Raw genomic sequence first — 16146 nt, forward strand, 5'->3', positions numbered from 1 at the left:
CTCTACTGCCCTGCCAAAATGCAGCCCCAGCTCCACGGTGGGAGCAGCTCAGTCCTGGGCTGAGCAAACTGCCCTGGGGAGCCAAAGCTCTTTCTTCTCTCTGAAGGGCCAACTCCAGCCCATTTGCTCCTGCCTGGGTGGAACTCACATTACTCTTCACTGAGTGGAGTGTCCTTTAAGCATCACACGAGTTTTTGAGCTCTCCTTTGCAGGCTGTGCCTATTAGCCCTGAGCAAGCTGCCCACCCTGGGTGCTGCACAGGCTGAAACTGGATGGCCCTGAGCAGCATCAGGCTGTGCCTGGCCAGGGAGTGGTCACAACACAGAGAGGGAAGGGAGGGGAGCCAGGGATGTAGAATGCGCATTTTCCTTTCTGGATGTTGTTTGTTTTTCCTTGTAAACCAGCAGAAATGCCTGGTGTTGCCCTGTGCCAAGAGAGCATCCCTGCTGAGGATTGTACTGGGGGAAGGAGGTACTTGCAGGTGGGATTCCCTATGGTCACACCCCAGGGACCCTATGTGCAAGGAATATGGTCCCACTTTGCAGGATGCACACCAGGCTAGGCTTGCTTTGTAAGAGATCAGCTTTGTTGTGCCACAGGGTCCTGCCCCACACAGGCACAGAGGGATTAGGCAGGTCACTGCATGCCCTGGATATGCCTCAGGGAGAGGACATGACGGGAGAGGAGGGTGTGGAGCAGGAGGAGGAAAGCTGCAAGGCTCCAAGGGGAACATTGTTCCACATCCTTGTCAGCAGGTCTCTGGGTGCCAGGTTATGGACAGCTTCTCCTCAGGCCAGTGGAGAGAGACATGGGCATTTCAAAAGTGACTTGTTCCTTGCTTTAGATGTGTTGAGTTCAGGGGAAGCAAAGTGTCCAGAGGGGCAACCACACCTGCGCTGCAGAGAGCCTGGAGCACTTGCCCAGCCTCCCCTGCTTCCTCTGCAGTGCCAGGGGCAGGTACTGGCCTGAGGAGCCTGTTAAATCCAGCAAAATCCCCCACACCCAGCGGTGTGCTCACATCCCCTCATGGCAACACATGTGCTCTGCAGCGCTCAGCCATGCATCCACGGCCCTGGAGAAGGACACAGCAGCCTGCATGCTGCTTGGACGGCATTTTGGTGAGAGGTGCTATGGGTTCATTGGACGAGGAGGTGGAGGGGAGCAGCTCCCCTGGACAGAGAGCCAGTTTGTGGCTAGGGAGGAGCCACAGGAGGTGGCAGGAGGTGACATGGGATGAGCGATCACATTTGATCCCTTGTGCCAGGGATGGAAGGAAGGAGAACAGCAGGATGAGGCTGCATGTGTCAAACATAGCTCAGCTCAATGACCAGGCACACAAGGCTGAGAAAAGCAGCTCTATCCTGTGGATTCCCAAGGGAATCTGGCCTGGGCAGGTCTGTGCCCCAGGGACTGATGTAGAGGCCAAGACAATTAGCTCCCCCCAGGCAAATCTGCAGAGCTCCAACCACATGTCCACACTGCACCTGTGCTGCTGTAAGCACATCCCTGAACCCCATGAGATGATCCTGCTGCCCTATCTGGAAGCCAGAAGAAGAGCCACAGGAAGTGACGGCACTCAAAGAGACCCTGGACTTCCTGAACAGAGGGTACCAAACAGAGCCAGGCCAAGCGCCTGCATACACTAGCATCCCTTGCCTTCCTGAGGAGCCAGGCTGGACAGCAGCTGTGTCCACTGAACCGATTTTGGCTCCCTCACATTCTCCAGGTGATTTTCTGCATGCCAGCTTCGGAGAGCAGCACAAGCCTAGGCACAAGCAGTGACTTGGGTATCCTGCCCCATCGCTGAGCCAGGAGGCTGCACGGCAGCTCACAGTGCCCATCCCTTCTTTCACACCCGATAGTTTTTTTCATCCCGCCTGTGCCCACCACGTGTGCGTGTCACCTCCACTAGCCCCACCCGAGGTTGAGCTGAATGGAGCACCATTACAGTACTGCACAGGCACCTCACAGGCACAGAGAAGGCTCACGGCCGGGGGACCGCGAGCCGCTGCGCCCACAGCAGCTCTGCCTCTGCTTTCCGGGAATCGCGGGAACACGCGGGTCGGCCGCGCACACGTGTGCGCCAGGATCAGCGGGGCGGGCCCGCGGCGCCGCGGGAAAACGCGCGTCTGTCCCGCCCCCAGGGGGCGCTTCCCGCCAGTCCCGCCTGCGCCGCCCCGCTCACCGCGGGGCGGGACCGACCCTCCTCGTCCCCGCCCGCTACAACGATGGCGGCGAAGCCCGAGGGTGTGCCCGCCCTCAAGATGGCTGCCCGCGCTCCCGGGGCGGGGCGCCCCCTCAGGCCGGTGCCTGCCTCTTGGCGCGCGGCCGGCGGCGAAAGGGTGCGGTCCCGGCGTGCCGCGCGCGGGCGGGGCGGTGCGGGGGCCGCCGGGAGCTGTAGTGTGGGACGGGCAGCGATCACGTGGCGCGCCTGGCAGTGGCCGCGCTGGGAGCGGAGGCGCCAAGATGGCGGCGCGGCGGGGCGGAGCGGTGCCCGCCGCCAACGGGGCTGGGGCCGGTGGCGCTGCCGCCGCGGCCGCTCCGCGGGGCCTGGCGAGCGGCGGAGCCCTGCGCGAGGCGCCTTTCCGCGCCGGCAGCCCCCTGCAGGTAAGGGGCGGTGGGGCGCGGCGGTCCGCGCCGTGACACGTGGAGGCCGGGGCGGCTCCCGCGGCGGCAGCACCACGTGTGCCGGGAGCGGGCCCGCCGCGCCGGCGGCGGGCGGGGGGCGCAGCACGGGCCGGCGACGACCCCGCTGCACCCGGAGTGGGGCGCCCTTTCTTGTGGATGGGGGGAATGGGGTGCCCGGATCTCTCCCGCCGGGGTGGGGTGTGGGCGCGGAGATTCTGGGGCGGGGGGGCCGCCACGGCCACGGGACTCGGCGGGACGGGTGGCTTGGTGCCCCCTGCGGGAGACACCCTGGCCTTGGGTAGTGAGGGGCAGAGGGATGCCGCCCGAGTCATTCCCCCACGGTCCCTCCATCCCGGCGCCGCCCTCTGCCACCTGCGGCCGTGGGGAGCTTGGGCTGGCGCGGTTTGGGACACCGACACCCGCCGGTTTCGGCGGCAGGAGCTTTGGGTGCAGAATGTGGCCCGCGCCGGGCCGGGGGAGGAGGTTCCCCGAGCCGTACCCGGGGCTTATCCCGTAGCAAGAAGCTCCCGCGCCGGGGCAGGTGTGGGGAGCGGCGCTGCCGCTGTCACCGGCCTCAGTGGGCCCTGCCGGGGCTGGGCTGGGTACGAGTGCGCTGCTGTCTGGACGGGGAGCGTGGGGATGCAGCACCCCAGGAGGGGACTCGGGGGCACCTGCGCTGTGCGTTTGTCGGGATTTTTTGTGGGAAGCCTTAGGCTTCTGCCTCCGCCAGAGTCCTCCTGTGTGGCCGAGGGGCTGCAGGGGAGAACACCCCCCCCCCCGCCATGCCGAGCCCGGGCTGGAGGATGCCGACCCCGTCTCGCCCCTCCCCGACGCGAGCAGAGTGGGCTGCATATGGGGGAAGAGAGGTGTGTTCCCGGCTGATGTTTTCCGAAAGCAGCAGAGGAATCCACGGAGCATCATCTGGCTGTGCCGCGCTGACCGGGCAGAGCCCCCGGGCTTCCCGGGATCACCCCGCGCTCTTGCCGGCAGCTCTAGCGCTGTAAGAGCGGCCTTGGCAGTCAGCCGGAGACCATGGCCGCCCTGTGCTCGGGGCGTAGCCGCAGCACGCCGGGCACACGTGTCACCAGCGGCCTGCGGGGGCCTCCGTTGTCCCTTCCGGGGACCAGAGCAGCGAGCGCAGTGGTGTACCCTGCGCCGGGTGGGTGCCGCAAGAGCTAGTGGCCACGCTTAGACTGTGTCCATTGCAAGCAGTTAGCTGCAATCACAGCACCTCGCGTGCCAAAGCCCACTCTGAGGCTGTGGGCATCCTCCCTTCTCCCCGGCAGTGCTGGTTGCTTGGGCACAGCGTGGCCAGAGCTGAAGCCTGTCCTTGAACGTTCCCGTGACCCTCTTCCCCGCTGCGCTGCTGTGAAGCAAACACAGGGAGCTGTGAAAGGCACGGGGGTTTCCCCCTCTCCTCCGGGTGAGGAGTGACAGGGGTCTCTGGCAGGGAGGAGAGCGGGCAGGGACACAGGAGCAGGCTGGGCTGGTTTGTACCCCCGCCCCGACGCACAAGCCAAGCGATGCTCAAGCGATGAGGGCTGCAGGAGGTGCCTGTCCCCAGGTGGATCAAAGGGAGTCACAGCCCAGGCCGGTGACTCACGGCTGTGGGACTCCTTGTTGCAAGGCGCTGAGTCAAGGGAGTCGAGGAAGGCATGCGAGGTTGCCCTCCCTCCCTCCCGGGCTGCGGGCAGGAGCCGCAGGAAGAGGCCATTTGAGTGGAAGGGTTTTACTTCCCTCCCTCCAAATGTCCAGCGCTGATTACAGCTGGAAACCTCTTATTACATGCTTTCCTTGGGGAGAGCCAGCCCTGTGGCTAGATGGGCAGGGCTGTGCAGCCCCGGGGTGTCCCCCGGTTCCCTTTGCCATCACCAGGCAGGGGTCAGATGATCCCCGCGTCCTTGGGCTGCTGATGCTCCATCCTGCTGGCTGCTCCGGTGGCCCGGGTGCTTCTGCCTGCCGGTCACCGCTGACTCAGGGTTGCACGCCGGGGCTGGGTGTGTGAGCCTGGATGTTCTCCCAGTATCTGCATGAGGATTGGCCGGGAATCACAGCCAGGCTGCGCCTAGAGGGCTGCCAGCAGGCTCTGCGCTGTGCTCTGACCGACAGCCAGCACTGGCGAGGGAGGGGACTGGAGATGCTGAGTGGTAAAACTGCTCTAAAACTGCTCCATAGCCTGATCTGCATGGTGGGGTGGAGTGGTGTCCTGGTGTCACTGGTGGGCTCCACTTCCAGGTAGAGGGCCCTGGGAGAGGCTGGTCTGGGCTGCCAAGCTGCCTGCTGAGCCCCAAAGCACTGCAGACTCCTGGTCTTTAGGGCTCCCATGTCACAGACGAGGGCAATTTGGGATGAGTAGCTTCGGGGCATTGCTGTGGGTGTTCCGGCTTTGATTCCCAGCCTGGTTTTGGGGTGCCTGTGTTCTAAGGTTGCACAGGGCTCCTGGCTGTGCTGTGGCCAGAGGTGCCTGCTCTGTCTTACCGGAGCAAGTCTCTGAAGAGCCCCAGGGACCAGGGGTTTGGGCATGTGGCTTTGGTGCTGTCGTATTTTAGAAACACCTATTTAATGAAATTCCTGCTGTCTCTCTGGTTCAGTTTACTGCTTGCTAGAAGAGGATTTCAAATTATTAGCAGGTTCTCTATAGGGACAAGGTACATTTTGTTCTGCATGGGCATAGGCTCATGCCAGCTGTGGTACCTACGTGAAACACGAGCTGCATCAGATGTGCATCCCTCAAGGTTCAGCTGTATTCTCACAGTGCTGGTGCTGCTCCAAGGGCAGGAAGATGGGTCACAGGCTGCTCCCAGCTAGCTTTGGGAGGGAGGTGTACTCTCCCAGGGCTCTGTCCTTGGTGGCCTTATCTTCCCAGTCTCCATTATCTCTCTGCCTAAGCCCATCTACAAACAGGAATTCACATCCTGTCTCGTGCCGGTAACACGTCTGTGCTGCTGCTCTGCTCTGTATGTCCTGCAGCTCTGCTCAGCTGCCTCGCCCAGCATCTGGACATCCTGCAGCACAATTGTGTGGCACCCTGGAGTGCGGTGCAAATACTTTCTTGAAGTTATTCAGAATTACCCAAGCATCCCTGGAGGTGGCTGGGGGACTGGAAAGGATGTGGGGTTGGGAATTTGAAGGAGGAAGAGTAACAAAGCTGGTTTGGTCCTGGATTGCAAGCACAGACCATGTCCCCTTGTAGCCTGCAGCAGAGGTATTGGGGTAGGACTCTGGCAGTGGCAGCTGGCTGCACCCCTGTTGCTGACTCCTGCACTTTTGTTATGAATTTCGTAATGGTTTTGGGCTTATCTGAAGCGCCAACAACTGGAATTGGAGGAGCGCGTGACAGTCCATGAGGTGGTGGGAGCCTGCCTGTCCCCTCCCTGTCCTGCATGACCAGTGTGTGGTGTTGGGCAGAGCCTGGGGGTTTTATCCATTCATCTTTCCCAGTCATGCAGAGTGAATCAGGCAGAAATTTTTGGTGTGGAGGCATCCTGGGTAATCAGAAGGGTCTCGGGATGAAAGCAGCACAAGTCTTTGTGCAGTGGACTCTCCTGAAAGCAAGGGGGAAGGTCCCCTGTGCCACCTTCTGATCTGCAGCTGTGTCCCACCTGCTTCCCCTGCATGTTTGGGGTGCTGGGGGTGCCCAGCCACTATTTGTAGTGCAGGTTGTTGGGAGCACGTGTGTACTGCAAGGAGATCAGTGCTGGTAGTGGGGCTGTGCAAAGTGTTAACCTGGCTCCCCACGCTCCTCGACAGTGCTTTTCCATTGAGGAGGATGACCTGAATTTAACATCGTTGGATGCAGAAACCATCTTAGAAGCTGAAGAGATCCTGGGGACAATGCAGAACTATCTCGACTCCTCTGTGATCTCCATCATTGAGGATCTTTCTCTGAGTGAGGTGGGAGCTCACACACAGATGCAGGATGTGGCGGCCGGGCTGGCCCTGGTGGTGGCATGGGTGGGAGTGGTGGCAGCGTCCTCCATGTCCAGGTCTTGTGGTTGTATCCCATTGCCCTCTGAGAATGTCCCTACCCTTGCAGCAGAGCAGGGCCTGCCTGGATGCACAGAACGAGCTGTCCCTGCTGACTGCCATCACAGAGATCCTGGACAGCACGGATGATGAGACCCTGTCCCCCTTTGACACCATCATGGATGCCGAGCTGCTGACCTCGCCTCGTGAGCGGGAGAATCCCTCAGTGAGTTGGGGGGCAGATCCAGCCTGACCCCCAGAGCCCATGGGAAGATGTTCAGGCAGGGCTCTGCTAGGTCCTAGCATGATGGTGCCCTGAAATAGTAGGACCCTGGTCCCCAGTACTCTGAGATGTACTCTCATGATGGTTCCAATGTGAGAGAAGGGCTCTGGGGGGGCCATGCCTTCGCCTTGGGTCTTTATGTAGAGCCAAAGATGTGCCAGAGGCTTTGGGGAGAAGCATGTCCCCAATGGGACCTGTGTGTGTTGTGGGTGAAACAGAGCTGTTTCCTCTTGGGCTCTGTGGGGTGAAGCACGTGGGCACTGTGGGGCTGGGCATGGCCTGTCCCCTCCAGCAGCACGGACCTGCCACTGTCTCATTTTCTGTCCATCTTTCCAGTTTCAGAAGTTTCTCACCTTATCCCGCCCGTTGCTGGAGTGCGAGAGCCCTACCCTGGAACAGCCTAAGACTCTCAGGCCTCTCAGCAGCAGCAGCAGTGTCTCTGTGGTTGGGAAGGTGAGCAGCTGAGCAGGGGAAGCTGAGGCAGCAGTGTTGGGGTGGTGCTGGGATAACTGTCCCTGCTGCAGCCCCCAGCCCCAGCCTTCCCTCCTGGCACAGGCATCCTTTCCAGGAAGAGATGCTTTTGCAAGGCACCAGTAGCAGTGGGAGCAGGGTCTTCCTGAGGTGGTGGGTGCCAGGGACTGGGGATGCTCCCATAGGAGTGTCGGGTTTCCAGCTCTGTTGTGTCTTACTGGGCAGGTCAAATGTGTCCCAGCTTTTTGTCTGCCATGGGGCTTTGCTGTAGAGTTGCAGTAGACCCACAGTTGGCTGTCCTGGGGGGGCGCTGGTAAAAGCCCAAGAACTGATGTTTGCTGTGGTCCCCCTTCCCAGACTGACACAGAACTGGCCTGGGACCGTGCTGCTCATGGCCTGGAGGACCCAATGCTGCCAAAGAAGCAAGTCTGCAGCACCCCGAGGGTGGAGCGGAAGGTGGGCTGGCACCGAGCCCGAGAGCAGCCCCTGCCTCAGCGCAGTGATGGGGAGGAAGAAGAGGAGGAGGCAACCTTGAGCCTGGAGCTAGACAGCAGCATGGAGGCTGTGGATTTCTGTGTGAGCAAGGCTGGGGCAGTGCTGGAGGAGCATGAAGACCCCTGCATCATCAACACAGGTGATGTGTCCCTGAGTGAGCTCGTGAAGTCCATGCACCCCTACTGCCTGCCCACCTTCACTGTGTGCCTGGACCCTGACACTGAGCCTGTAGCCAAGGAACTTCTGAGCAGTCCTGTCTTGCTGGAAATTGTGCCTGGCGAGGGAGAGAGTGTGGAGATCCCTGTGGTCCTGCAGCCCTTCACTCCCAGCTCCCATGACCTGGAGCCCCAGCTCCTGGCAGCAGAAGAGAGTACTAGAGAGTCAATCCCAGAAGATCAAGGGGACCTGCCAGGAGCTCCAACCCAGGAAAATGGGGTGGAAGAGGAGGAGGAGGAGAAACTGCCTGGGAAGGAGCCTTCATGCAGTACCCCAGAGGGCACCTCCCCACCGGAGACAGCAGCACGTGGAGCCTCGCATCCCAACAGCAGCTCCTGGCACAGCACAGAGGCCCCAGCAGGTGGAAAACGTGAATGCTCTGAGAAGGGACGGGGCCGTGAGAGAGCAAGGAAGAGTCGGAAAAAGAAAGCAGAGGAGGACCAAAGCAAGCAGGCCAGGCCTGGCAGGGATTGTGTAGCCCACCGGCTCCGTTCCACTGGCTCTGGACAGCCTCTTGTCCAGCCAGCCATCAGCCGGCAGCGGGCAGCGTGTCCCTCTGTTCAGGTCTCAGACTTCCTGGCACAGCAGCTGGAACGAGCCCGGAAGGAGGGGCAGATGGAGCTGCATGCTGAGCGGGCACCGCGACCCCGGGGCAGGCCTTGGAGCACAGCAGGGGCCTTCCTGCCCAAGAAGGTGAAGCAGGAGCTGCAGAAGGAGCCAGCACCAGAAATGGTGAATGTGGCCCTGGAGAAGAACAAGACTCTGGTGCCCCTGGAGAAGACTGCACCAAGCATGGAGGGGCAGCCAGCAGCTGCATGTCCCAGCCTGACATACCAGACTGAGAGCCAGGAAGATGCACAGCCATCTGCTGAACAGAGCAGTGGGGTCTCGGAGGCTGCCTCTCAGCCCCCAGAGCAAGGTGTGGGGCTGGAGCCTGCCCAGAGCCTGCCAGCAGCAGAGCCGAGTGAGGGCCTGCCTAAGGAAGCCAAACCCAAGGCCCTAAGCCTACGGGAGTACCGCATCCGCATGCTGCACCGTCAGCCCAACATGGGTGGCAGCCAGGAAGGCAAGAAGGAAGTGGCCAGCAAGTGGCCCAGTGTCCCTGAGCCTCCGACAGAGCTGGCAGAGATCCCCTGCCTGGTGTCACCCACGCGCTCTGCCACTGAGGCAGATGGTGCTCAGAAGGGACCAGACAAACCCACCAGCCCTGCTGCTGTCCCTCCTCCTGCTGGCAAAGCTCCCACTGCTCTGACTTCAGCCCCAGCACCCACTATGGCTCCACCACCCCCATCAATGCCAATGCCTTTTGTAGCACCCAACGTGCCCCCAGCTGCTGGGGTGGCCCCCACCGGGATGCCGCCAGCCTCTGCCGGTGCTTATACCCTTTACCCACCAGTGCCTTCCTGGCCCTGCTTCACCCCGCAGCCCATGGGCTGCCATGGTTTGCCCCCACCACCCAGTGCCAGCTCCTCCAGTACTTTTCACGTGGTGCCTGGCCTCCCACCTCCAGCCATGGCCTGGCCCCCTCCACCTGTGCCACCCCCGCCTCTGTTTGGCCCAGGTGGCCCCTATGCCCCAGTTGGGTGGGCACCACCATCCTACTGGCCAGGAATCCCCATGCCACCTCCGGTGCCTTCCCTTGCGTACAGGGACTCCGGAGCAGCAGTGCAGGTCACGACTGCCTTCCCAGCTGGCAGCCACCCTGGCACAGCCCTTCTGCCTGGGCAGCCTCCTGCCACCCCTCTGCTCAGCTGCCCAGAGCCACCAGCCTTCCCTGTCCAGTTGCCCACTACCCCGGCCAGCGACACGGGGGCTGCAGGTGGCCCGGCCAGGCCAGCAACTGGCAGGGTGTCAGACCCCAGGAGGCAGGCACGGCTGGCAGGAGAGAGCTCTCTCCCCAAGGCCCCTCTGACTCCAGCCCCAACCCAGCCCCTGCCAGCCCCCTCAGCTGCCACTGCCCAGCCCAGCAGAGTCCCTCCTGCAGTGCCAGTCCCCCAGGCTGTCCCCCCCCAGCCTCTGGAGGAGCCCCAGGCTGCAACTCCCAACCAGGTCCCAAAGGCCCCCCCAGCTGCCATCTGCTGTCCAGCAGAGGTGTCTCCTGCCCCTGTTGTGGAGTCCCCTGACACCCACACCATGGAGAAGGCTGCAGGGCCAGGTAAGGAGGCAGTGGAGAAAGCCCTGCTGGAGCCCAAGGCAGCTGCCGGGCAGGAGTCGCCTGGCCAAAAATCCACCTCCCAGGCTGTGGCACCACCACCGAAAGCAGGTCGAGAGAGCAGCCTTCCCACCAAGGCACCCACTGTGCAGCCATGGAGGCACCAGCCGCTCCTCAGCCCAGCCCAGCGCAGCGACAGCAGCAAGGACATCGTGCAAGCCTTCATCAGCGAGATCGGTGAGTGGGAGGGCTGCAGGATGCCGGGTTGAGTGTCACCAGCCAGCAAGGCTGCGGTGCTGCTGGCAACCTGGGTAGCAGGACCAGTTTCCTGGCACTTCTGGGGGCGAGGGTGGCAAAGCTATGCCCACAGGCTTGCAGTCTCTTCCCAGTACTCTGCTAGGATGTTGCCTCCAATGGATGGTCTGGGCTAGCTGTCCTGAAACTACTCCCTTCTGGGACTGCAGAGCTGGGTGCTCCTGTCCCTGCTGCGGGAGACACAGAGCTGCTGCAAGCTCTGTCACTGCTTCTCCTCCCCAGTGCTTGCCCCACCATCCAGGGAGGCTGATGCAGGGGGAGAATGGGGCGGGGGTGCATCGCTGTGGTGCTGGGAGAATTCTAGCTGATCTGACTTGCTGTGCTTTCTCCCTGGCCCAGGGATTGAAGCCACTGACCTGTCCAGCCTGCTGGAGCAGTTTGAGAAGTCTGAAGGTGCGGATCTGGCCTGCCATCCCCTGCAGGGCTCCCTCCATGCCATGCTGGCCTCCCTGGGCTGTCCATGCTCCCTGTGGCAGGGTGGTAGTGGGAGGGCTGAGATGCTGCTGTCTGTGGGCTCATGTTACCCTGCCCAGGTGTTTTGTCCCGTCTCTGCCTTCATCTCCTTGGCCTCTGGAAACGCCTGGGGGTCCTCAGGGCAACCAAGGGGGTGGTGGAAGTATCTGTGAAGGAAAAGGGATGTGCAGCTCCTACCTTCAGGGAGCGGGGTTTCAGGTGCTGTGAAACCGCTTCCGAGCTGTTCCTGGGGTGCTCTGTGGCCCCCACTTGTTGCCACTCTCACCTACCTGTTCTCTTTTCAGCCAAGAAGGAGGAAACTCCTGTACAGCCCCCTGAGGAAAGGCAGCTAATGGGGAGCTCTGGGTGAGTACCAAGACCTTGGCAGCGGTGCCCAGCGTGGAGCCCAGCAGAGCAAGGGCACAGGGCAGCTTTCAGTCCTGGCAGGGTTTGAAATGTGCTGGGGCTGTGTCTGTTGGCCCAGGAGGGGCTGAGTTTGTCACTGGACTGTGACAGAGCTGGCATTGAGGGGGGAAAAACTGGGATGGGCATGATTGGGCTGTGCAAGTTTTATCCTTGCAGCTCTCTTGGATCTTCTGTCCTCGTGAACTGGCCAGTGGGGCAGATTGAGTGGGTGCCCCAGGTGTGGGGAGAGGGCCTGGGCTTTGCCTGCTGTGTTTGACAAGGCTCCTTTCCCATTCTCAGGCCCGAGACCCAGCAAGATGCACCAACCCAGCAGGACAGGAAGCCCCTGGATGGCCTGCAGGCCTCTGAGCTGGCCAATGTGGCAGGTAATGAATACTTAGGGCGAGGCAGGGGAGTCTGCCAGGTCCTGGCAGGGCTGTTGTGTGTCTAGGGGGCACCCTGGGGAGTGAGGGGGGCCAGAACATGAGGGAGCCCCAGCTGGGTGGGTTGCAGCAAAGGGCTGCTCTTGTAAGCATTCTGGTGTTCTCTCAGGCCTCACGCCCCCAGCGACACCTCCCCACCAGCTCTGGAAGCCCTTGCCTGCTGTTTCACTGCTGGCCAAGACCAAGTCACCTGGGTCCATGCCCCAGGAAGGGACCCAGAAGACAACCAAGCTGATGAAAGCCAAGCCACTGCCCTCAAACAAGATCCAGGTGAAGAGCATGGTACCAGCCCCTGCTGGCACAGCCCCCAGCCACGTCTGCTCGGGAGACCATGACTACTGCATCCTGGGTACACCACAGCCTGAGAGCAGCAGTATCCCTGGCACGCAGCCTCCTGCCAAGGGTGGCTCCCGCTGGAATGTCAAACACCACCGAGACATCACTATCAAACCCATCTCCTCCTTAACCAAACGGACGCTGAACCAACCTGAGCCCATCCCACCAGCCCCTAACACCACCATGGGGCACAGCCAGGAGCCCGTGGGGATGGCCTGCCTAGCTCCCCTGGATTATCGGACTACCATCCCCAACAAGGCCACCACTGGGTGTAGCAGTCCCCCCACCTCAGTGCTCCTGTCTCCAGCTGCATCCCCCTGCCGGGATCAGGAGGTGCGGACTCCCAGTGCCCAGCCCAGCCATGCTGCTGCCAAGAGGTCCCTGCGCTGCTACCGGAGACCCCAGGACTCACCCAGCCCCTCCACTGACAGCTGGAGGGTTGGCCGGAGCCGCGCCAGCCGTTCTTTCAGCTCCAGTTCGGATGGAGCTAGCGAGTCCTCGTCTTCGTCTTCATCCTCGTCCTCCCGATCCCGGTCACGGTCGCTCTCTCCACCCCCCAAGCGGTGGCGAAGGTAAGCAGTGGATTGTTGCTTGCTCTTGGGGCAGTTGTCCAGTGGGTGGTCAGGTGCACAGACACATCTTTATGGTTCTACTAGATGGCTGGATTTGTTCTTTTTGTCCTTGTGGCCCTTCTGAAGAGATGCTTGACTCACAGAGGCTGGGGGAGCTGCAGCAACACCCTGCCCAGCCATGTCTGGCTGAAGCCCACATCTGGGCTGGTGTGCCTGCAAAGCCACGACTGAGCCAGGCTTCCATACTCCTTCTGGAACACCCAGTCCGTGCTACAAGTCCTTGGCTGCATCTTTGCTTTTGGATGCTTTTTCTGGGATATTATGGCAGGTGTTCATATTTGTGCTGTGGGGCTGCTGCAGCCCTTGGTGCTCAAATGAGAGGAGCCACAGTGGAGTTCTTGAGGGAGCTGCTGGAGGCAAGCAGGGAAAAACCTGTCTGCTTTGGCAGCCTTGGAGGCTCCCTGTTCTCCTTATGGAGGTGGCTGTGTAGGAAAGTGGGACACCTTGGTCTCTGTGGGATGCATTTCTTTCAGAGTCCTTGTGCATCTGAGTGATGTGCAACCTGTCCCAGCTGGGCTGGGAGGCACTGGAGCTGGTGAAGGGTTTCTCTTTCTGTCATTCTCCTGGTGTTCAGCCAGTTCTGGTGATGTCCCTGGGCATGAGGGGCCTGTCCAACCAGAACTCCTTCATAGATGGCCAGTAAATGCAGAGGCTGGAGCTGGAAAGAGCAGGTATATAAATGCCATGTTCCATGGATGTGCAGCTTTGGGACTGTCAAGCAACGTGTCTGGCAAATCAGCTGGTCTTGTGCTGGATAATGTCCCCATGTACTGTGCCATCCTGACTTGCAGTCCTCCAGGAGAATACGTAGCAGAGCCAGGCAGCATGCCCTGCCAGGCCGGGGTTTGCCCATGGCAGGGACCACCTATGGCCAGCATGTCTGGAGAGGGACTGGGCTTCTGGCTGGAGGCAGCACAGCTTAATCCCAGAGGTGTTCCGGTCCTGCTGTCCTTAAGCTTTCCCTGGCCCTGCTGGAGAAGCTCTTGCAGTCTCCGTTCACACAACTGTTGAGCACAACATGGATGCGATGGCTCCATTGTTGTCCTGTGCATCGTGTGGGGCTCAGCACAGAAGTCCTGGCCCTTCCTGGGCCCTCCCAGGCACAGCCCTGTGCTTCACAGTTCCCCCATGACTATTTCTTGCTCTTTAGAAGCTGTGCCTCCTGTGAGCCTGCTCTCTTTTCTCTGTGGCATTGGGAGCCAAGTGGAGCAACATTTCTGTAGTGTTGTTACTGCCCTGGCAATCTTGGGCAGATGCTTTCCCATCCTGGGGATGGGTCCTGTCTGAGTGGGATGCTGGATACCATGGGGATGATGGAGGTCTTTTTCTCCTTTGGAGCCTCATGATGCTGGACAAAGGGAGGGCTCAGCTGTATCTCTCCTTCCCCCAGGTACCGCTCAAGATGTTCCCACAGCTCCTCCTCTCGCTCCAGCTGTGGGTCATGTGGCAGGTCCCGGGACAGGTCCTCATCCTCATCATCAACATCCTCCTACTCGTCCAGGTCCACGTCTCGCAGCCAGTCCCGCTCCCCCTCACCCCACAGGAGGAGTAACAGGTGGAGAAGGTGAGTGTGGCCACCCTGCAGGGGGTGTGAGCTCTCCTCAACCCATCTCCCAGCCTCCTGTGGAGGAGGGATGGACCCATTCCTTCAAGATATTCCTTGTGTTTGGAATCAATCTTCTGACACCCCCATGATTCCGTAGCTCATGTGCCTGGTTTCTGCCCTGACAGATACAGTTATGATGCACAGGACCACTACCAAAGGCAGAGGATCCTCCAGAAGGAACGTGCAATAGTGAGTGATGGAGGGCTGGCAATCTAGGGCTGGAAATTTGGGGGTCCACAGCCCCTTTGTCACTTGAGAAAGCCATGGGGGCGTAGCCTTGCCAGGAGCATTGCTGGGAGGCCCTGGCTGGGGCACAGTGTGGTGGGTGGCCATGCAGGGGGGTGCTATGTCCGAGAGGTCCTGCTCATGGCTAGGGCATCCCTGCCTGCAGGAGGAGCGGCGAGTTGTTTTCATCGGCAAGATCCCCAGCAGAATGACACGGTCGGAGCTGCGGCACCGCTTCTCTGTGTTTGGGGACATTGAGGAGTGTACCCTGCATTTCCGCTCCGAGGGGTAAGCGCAGTGGGGAGATGGGTCAGTCCATTCCCAGGGATGACTCCTTTGCCCTTTTCCCATTACTCAAGGGGATGGTGCAGACCAAGAGGGGGTCAAACGTAACTGTTGCTGCTGATCTCCTCCGGTGTCAGGGATAACTATGGCTTTGTCACCTACCGCTATGCTGAGGAAGCCTTTGCTGCCATCGAGAGTGGACACAAGCTGCGGCGCCCAGATGAGCAGCCCTTCGACCTGTGCTTTGGTGGCCGCAGGCAGTTCTGCAGGAGAAACTATGCTGACTTGGGTGAGTTGCACAGTCTCCAAAGTTGGGGGATTGGCACCCTGGGTCCTTCTCTCCTTTCCAGAGGAGTAGGAGTCCCCATCCTTGGGGTCAGTCAGGGTTGACAGCAGAGCCACATCCAGGAACGGTCCTGCCCTGAAGGGAGGTTGAATGGGGGCTCCCTGTCTCTCCAGCACTGTGTTGGAGGCTGGCCCAACTCTGGGTCTAGAGGCTGGCATGTGAAATAAGATAAGAGGTTTGCTGTGGGAATGGCCAGAACTGTGCCAGTGTTTCCATGGGCTCAACACAGCCTCTCCCCATCTCTTCCAGATTCAAACCGGGAGGATTTCGACCCAGCTCCTGTCAAGAGCAAGTTTGACTCCCTGGACTTCGACACTCTGCTGCGGCAGGCACAGCGCAGCCTGCGGAGGTAGCGACAGGCAAGGCGGAGCACCCGCCCCCACTTTTATACTCAAATACAAAAGGCAAAAAAAGTATGGAGAGAGAGATGAGGTTTTTAATAAAAAGAAAAAGGAAAAAAAGAAATTTGTTTTATAACCAATATTTAAGGAGGACGGGTCGTTGGCCTTCATCTGGAGCGGTCCAGGCAAGTGGCAGCCCTGGGCTTGCCCCAGACATATAATAAATGCGGATGCCCAAACAGCAGCACTGCCTTGTCTCCTCCTTTGCGTGGGCTATTCCCAGGTGTGGGTTCAGGCTGTCCCCCTCTCAGGACTCCAGGGACTCTGCAGTGATATGGCCCTATGAAATACTGCACAGGTTGTGGACTGGGCACAAGAGGGGGGCAGGATTGAGGTCACCAAGTGTATCACTGTCACTGTGGCAGCCCACAATGGCCTGGCACGGGGTGAATGCCTCTCTGAGGACCTCTCTGACCGTCTCTTGGGCTCTTTTGGCTGCAGGGCTTGGCACCCCGAGGCTCCCAGCCGTTTTGGGGGTCACCTGCACC

General features: G+C 60.5%; 1 protein-coding gene across 2 annotated transcripts; it reads left to right on the plus strand.

Moving 5' to 3' along the window:
- The first annotated feature begins 6378 nt into the window (after positions 1 to 6378).
- Positions 6379 to 15842, plus strand: PPRC1 (PPARG related coactivator 1). Of its 2 annotated transcripts, XM_032116551.1 has the most exons (13): positions 6379 to 6522; positions 6665 to 6820; positions 7214 to 7330; positions 7706 to 10448; positions 10866 to 10919; positions 11285 to 11345; positions 11685 to 11770; positions 11937 to 12735; positions 14186 to 14359; positions 14527 to 14590; positions 14793 to 14914; positions 15049 to 15200; positions 15507 to 15842. In XM_032116551.1, the coding sequence occupies exons 1-13, from the start codon at positions 6463 to 6465 to the stop codon at positions 15608 to 15610; spliced, it is 4692 nt and encodes a 1563-aa protein (XP_031972442.1). In that variant the 5' UTR covers positions 6379 to 6462; the 3' UTR covers positions 15611 to 15842. The 2 variants fall into 2 exon arrangements, with proteins under 2 accessions (XP_031972442.1, XP_031972441.1); XM_032116550.1 differs by lacking the exon at positions 6379 to 6522 and having other exon boundaries at positions 6532 to 6820.
- The last annotated feature ends 304 nt before the right edge of the window (positions 15843 to 16146 follow it).

Source organism: Corvus moneduloides, chromosome 8 (genome assembly GCF_009650955.1).
Source record: "Corvus moneduloides isolate bCorMon1 chromosome 8, bCorMon1.pri, whole genome shotgun sequence".
In the NCBI taxonomy this organism is placed as follows: domain Eukaryota; kingdom Metazoa; phylum Chordata; class Aves; order Passeriformes; family Corvidae; genus Corvus; species Corvus moneduloides.

Bases quoted from the DNA above. Each gene is read 5' to 3' on its own strand.
- PPRC1 (XM_032116550.1), top strand. From the start codon at position 6,548: ATGTGGCGGCCGGGCTGGCCCTGGTGGTGGCATGGGTGGGAGTGGTGG. The intron at 11,771-11,936 runs GTAATGAATACT...GTGTTCTCTCAG, and splicing joins TGAGCTGGCCAATGTGGCAG to GCCTCACGCCCCCAGCGACA. The intron at 15,201-15,506 runs GTGAGTTGCACA...CATCTCTTCCAG, and splicing joins GAGAAACTATGCTGACTTGG to ATTCAAACCGGGAGGATTTC.